General features: G+C 37.3%; 1 protein-coding gene across 1 annotated transcript in view; it reads right to left on the bottom strand.

Annotated features, from left to right (window-relative positions):
- Window positions 1-4,717, bottom strand: part of LOC106873855 (centrosome-associated protein 350-like) — a 39,060-nt gene extending 34,343 nt beyond the window's left edge. The window contains exon 1 of the mRNA XM_014921367.2: window positions 4,502-4,717. Within this exon, the coding sequence (XP_014776853.2) occupies window positions 4,502-4,550 (49 nt within the window). The 5' untranslated portion in view covers window positions 4,551-4,717. The remainder of the gene's footprint in view (window positions 1-4,501) is intronic.
- Window positions 4,718-5,175: the final 458 nt, after the last annotated feature.

The following is a 5,175-nucleotide window of genomic DNA, read 5'->3' as shown; positions in this document are numbered from 1 at the left end:
ATATATATATATATATATATAAATAATATAAAAAATAATATATATATATAAAATTAGAATTATTCATATATACATATTTACAGACATTCATACATATACATACACCCATATATATACGTATTTAGAGACATTTTGTTAGATGGTCGTTGACTGTTCAGGAGTTCATCCGCCCTTTGACAAGTCTTATTTTTCGTCCTGCAGGGTGTCCAACAACACCCTCCTCACCAAGCAAGCCTGGTGGGGTTGCCAGTTTAGTCGCCGACGACCCGACCATGCAACAGGTTGTACTGGATTACATGTTACCAGTAGCACTGAAGAGCGACCTGACATCCAACCCATGCCAGCATGGACAATGGACACTAAAAGAAGAAGACGATGATGATGATGATGCAACCAACTTGATTTCAGCAACCTTTTAATTGAATGAATTCTGGTTCAAAGTCTGATGCAACTGCCATTAGAACACTCCATGTAGAGAAGCTTGGAAAATAGACATTTCCCCATATTTTATGAGCTCCTACTGAAACATAAAATGGCTGAACCCTTGAGCATTTAAACTGGCCATCTTGGCCCAAATATTCTATTTAATTTATGTTGAAATTGACCAAATCTGGTTTCTCACACCTGTCTTACAATGGCATTCGAAAAATTGGCAACCACATCATCGAAATCTTGAGGCTACAAGACAATACATGATTAATTCAAAACAATGTAAATAAACAAGCATCACATTTGACAGAATAACCCGAATGCTAAAGGGTTAAATATAAGTGGCGTCTGAGTCAGCTATGATCAACACATTTACAGCCCATACTGTATTCATTCTCACAGCTGTGAAGTGGGAATACTTATCAGTACAAGAGGTGCATTTAAATCTGATTTGAACACAAATGCCACAGGATTTGTCAAATAATTTGGCCTCTTTCCTAAGATTATGGTTTTAAACATAAGCCTTTGCTTTTGCCATTGTTTACCAAACACCTATGTGTGTGTGTATGTGTGTCACAGCTTGCAGAAAGAACTTTTGCATCGTGAAGTTCAAAAATAAACATCCCAACAAACTAGAATGGCCCATTCATAACACATTTTTCCAAACTCTTTTTGATTATTTTTGTCTATTTCTAAAGTAGAATCTTTGCCAAAATATTATACGGTCAGTAAACAACCTATGTAAAGTAATACAATATCTTTTCTCCTTGTCTTCATTTATTTACATAACCTTAAATATTTTGCCTGATTTCCCACCTGCACTGCCCAAATGTTGTGTGTGTGTGTGTGTGTGTGTGTGTGTGTTTTTTACAAATATTTTATCCTTTCTATAAATAACGTGTTTTGTACTGAAGATAAGAGCATGTTCTAGAGTTAGTTCAGAGATGAATGTTTGCGTAAAATTGTCATTGTAAAAGAGTTGGTCTTTGCTGCTCATTATACAAACAAACGGTACATGTGTTAAAATGATTTCTAATCTCTGTAACAATCTCAGGGCCAGTATAAAATTAATTCACCATTATCTATACCAGGGGTTTTCAAACTGTGGTCCGCAAGGACAAGACAGGGGGTCCGTAGACAGCGAATACTTTTTATGGGCAATTTGATTTTATATGTTTTTTAATCGAAATCTTTTAATTGACAATAAACCTATTTGTTAAATACTGTTGAATAAATAAATGTAAAAATATATGTTATTTTAAGCAAATATTTATGTATAAATTTCATAAGCGTTTATAAGGGGGTCCCTAAGGTAAAGCCTGAAATATAAAGGGGTTCGCAAGTCAAAAAGTTTGAAAACCCCTGATCTATACGACATGATAATAATACATTTGTAAAGAACACCGTATCAGACTGATATGGCTCTTGCATCGAATGAAAAAGTTCAGTCTGAGAAAATCTATGAAGGATTCCCAATTTGTATGTTTATTTGGGTTAATTGGTACACTGGCTCCTTTCAGTCTAACAATAACTAAATTTCCTGGCGGAAGGCAAGCACACACAACATGGACAGAAAAAGCTCTTCAAAGCCTCACTGAAAAGCTTTGAGATCAACCCTGACACCCGAGAAACACAAGCACAAGACAGCCCTACCTGACAAAGCTGCACCAAACAACAGAATTGCAGGGGCACAAAATAAACGAACTATGCAAGACCAGAGCCAACTCCTCACCTTCAACCCCAACAGACCACCAGGGCCTGACCTTTGGTAGAGCCTTCCCAATACACATCAGACTAATTAACCCAGCTGGACACACAATGCCCCGTCGTCTTCTCCTATGTGATATCCTTGGTCATTGTCGACAACGAAGGACGAACTAATAATAATAACAGCAACAACAATAATCCTTTCTAATATAGGCACAAAACCTGAAATTTTGAGGGAGGGGATAAGCCGAATCATCGACCCCAGTGCTCGACTGGTACTTATTCCATCAACCCCGAAAGGATGAAAGGTAAAGTCGACTCCGGCGGAATTTGAACTCAGGACGTAAAGACAGACGAAATGCCGCTAAACAATTCGCCCGGCGTGCTAACGATTCTGCCAACAACTAACTTTTTGGATTTAATTTATTCTGAGGTGCTGCAAAGATGAGTATACTACCCTGGTAGATAATTAGGCCTTTAATTCGCTTAGCCCCCTGGGGTTGGTAGTCTTGCAAGCTGCATAGCAACCTCACTAGTGCTGGTGCCACACACAAAAAAAAAACGGCACCCAATAAGTGCTGTAAAGTGATTAGCGTTGCGAAGGGTATCCAGTCCTAGAAACCATATTACAGCAGACACTGAGGCAGGGTGCAGTCTTTAGGGCCTATCGGATCCTGTCAAACCGTCCAACTCAGCCAGCACAAAACGGACGATGATGATATATAATGTTAGTAAATAGAACTGCAGTTCTTGAAACCTATCAAGAGTCTATTGCTTGTAATTAATGTGCACAAACTCTTAGAGTTCTTATCCAAACCAGTTCTGCCAAAGATTAAAAAAAAAAGGCTTTGCTTTTTTCAGTGAACATCGTTTTAAATAGGGAGAACGAAAAAAACATCTGAATCTTATCACATTTTATAAGCAGCACCCATTCTAAATTTACCGTTCTTTTATTCACGCCCAAAACAATTAGCGACGCATCAATACCTTCTTATAGACACGAAATTATAATTCCCATAACTTATTTTTTTTATGTGGAAAGAAATTAAGCGCGCTGAACAAATTTTACTTCTAACTGTATTCCATACTGAAATATTAGTGACTTGGTATTTTGTTGATGATAAATGATTAGAGATATAGTAAGATGACAGAGATTTAGGAATATCTACAATGATTTATCCGAAATAATAAAGGGATTTATTAACCAAAACAAAGCAGAAATAAGCAAAGTTATTACAGTGTCGAATAGGTCTGGTTTTTGAACCTTTGTAAGAAATCAAATGTCTGTAGGTTTGATGTATGTATGGATGTAAACAATTTTGAAAAGTGTTTATTGTCGTGTTTGCGACAATTACACAAGTCCACGTCCACAACTGTGAGTTCGAAACCCAGAGTTGTGAATTTGTCGGCACAAAGTTACAGACGTGACTTCAAATGCTTGAGAGGCATGCACGAAACTCTCGGCCTTTGAGTCAGCTTCGTAGCTTTCTGTCGATTGTTTTATGGTTAATAAAACCCTTAGGATAAATCATTGTAGATATTCTCAAAGGCATGTCATCTTATTTTGTCTGAGATATCTCTCACAGCTGAATATCAGTTCACTAACGTTATCCAGGAGGCACACACACTTGTAAAAATCGTCTCTAACAAAGCACAAGTGGGAATCGAAATCCTGACGAGGACAGGATTTGATTGAACCCACATTATTACTGGTATTTATTCTATTGGCTCCACTAATCATTACAATAGTTACAGAAGTCGAAACAGATTCCGACAACGAAATTTAAATGTAAATGAGAAGAAACACTACATGGGGTTATTGTTTCGACCAATAAACAGATCTAACGTTTATTTCTGAGATATTTCTTAATTCTTTGAGAATTAAAACGAAAACTGGACAATAAACACCTGAAGTTAAAACAAATGATTTGTTTTTAATTATTACTTTTAATCATTGATATGGAGATTGCTCATCATAGAGTAAAAGAGTAAAGAGAGTATAGCGATCAGCTGATAATGTCTTTGTCATAATTGTGGTTTATTTAAAGACATTATTAGCTTCACAAAACCATTTGTCTTTCGGACCAGAGGCGAGAGAAAGAGGTTTAACTAGAATCGTTAAGGGAATTAAATCAGTATATTACTAGTACTGGATTGTATCGACCGAAAAGACACTACATCCTTGACATTTAAATGAGAATATCCATCAACATCCGTGTGAGGAATAATTAAAAAAAACATTCCTTCGCCTCCGACCACGAATTATCAAAACAAATCCATCAGAAGTTGGCATTCAACAACCTGTAGAACACCAATTTAGAGACAAAAAACCAAACATAGAGACACGTTAGCATTAAAAAATTACCTGCTATAGGGAGAACCCTGCGATAGTCAGCAGAGTGTGACGAGTCCATTGCTACAAGCCGAATGTCGACAATAATTTCTCCAACAACTCAACGTTTCCACTTTACAAATTTCACCGCCATGTTAAAGCTTTGGCTCGCAAAGCATTGTGGGAAGCTGTTGCCATGGTTGTGACAGACTAACAACTATGAAAGCTGGATACTACACTCAACGTGTTAAACTCCACTTTCACTCGACACTCGACACTACTTTTTCTTTTCATACGCTACACTAGTGTTTCTCAACCGTTTCTATCCCGCACTCCACTTCAATTTTCCAGAAAAAAAAAATGCTGCGCTCCCCACCGCGAGCGGCCAAAGAATATGACGCACGCCCGTACGTACGTGCCTATGCACACGCACTTATACACACACACACACACACGCACACATTCATATATCTTATACTTGTTTTAGTCATTAGACTGCGACCATGCTGGGGCACCGCCTTGAATTTTTAATTGTATGAATCGACCCCAGTACTTATTTTTTAAAAGCTTAGTACTTATTCTATCGATCAATTTTGCCGAACCGCTAAATTACAGGGATATAAACACGTCAACGCTAGTTATCAAGCGATGGTGGGGAAAGGGAGAAACACAGACACAAAGATATACACAGATAAATAAATAAATAA

The sequence above is a fragment of the Octopus bimaculoides genome, chromosome 23 (genome assembly GCF_001194135.2).
Source record: "Octopus bimaculoides isolate UCB-OBI-ISO-001 chromosome 23, ASM119413v2, whole genome shotgun sequence".
Lineage (NCBI taxonomy): Eukaryota > Metazoa > Mollusca > Cephalopoda > Octopoda > Octopodidae > Octopus > Octopus bimaculoides.
This window is presented reverse-complemented; position numbering and strand designations above follow the sequence as displayed.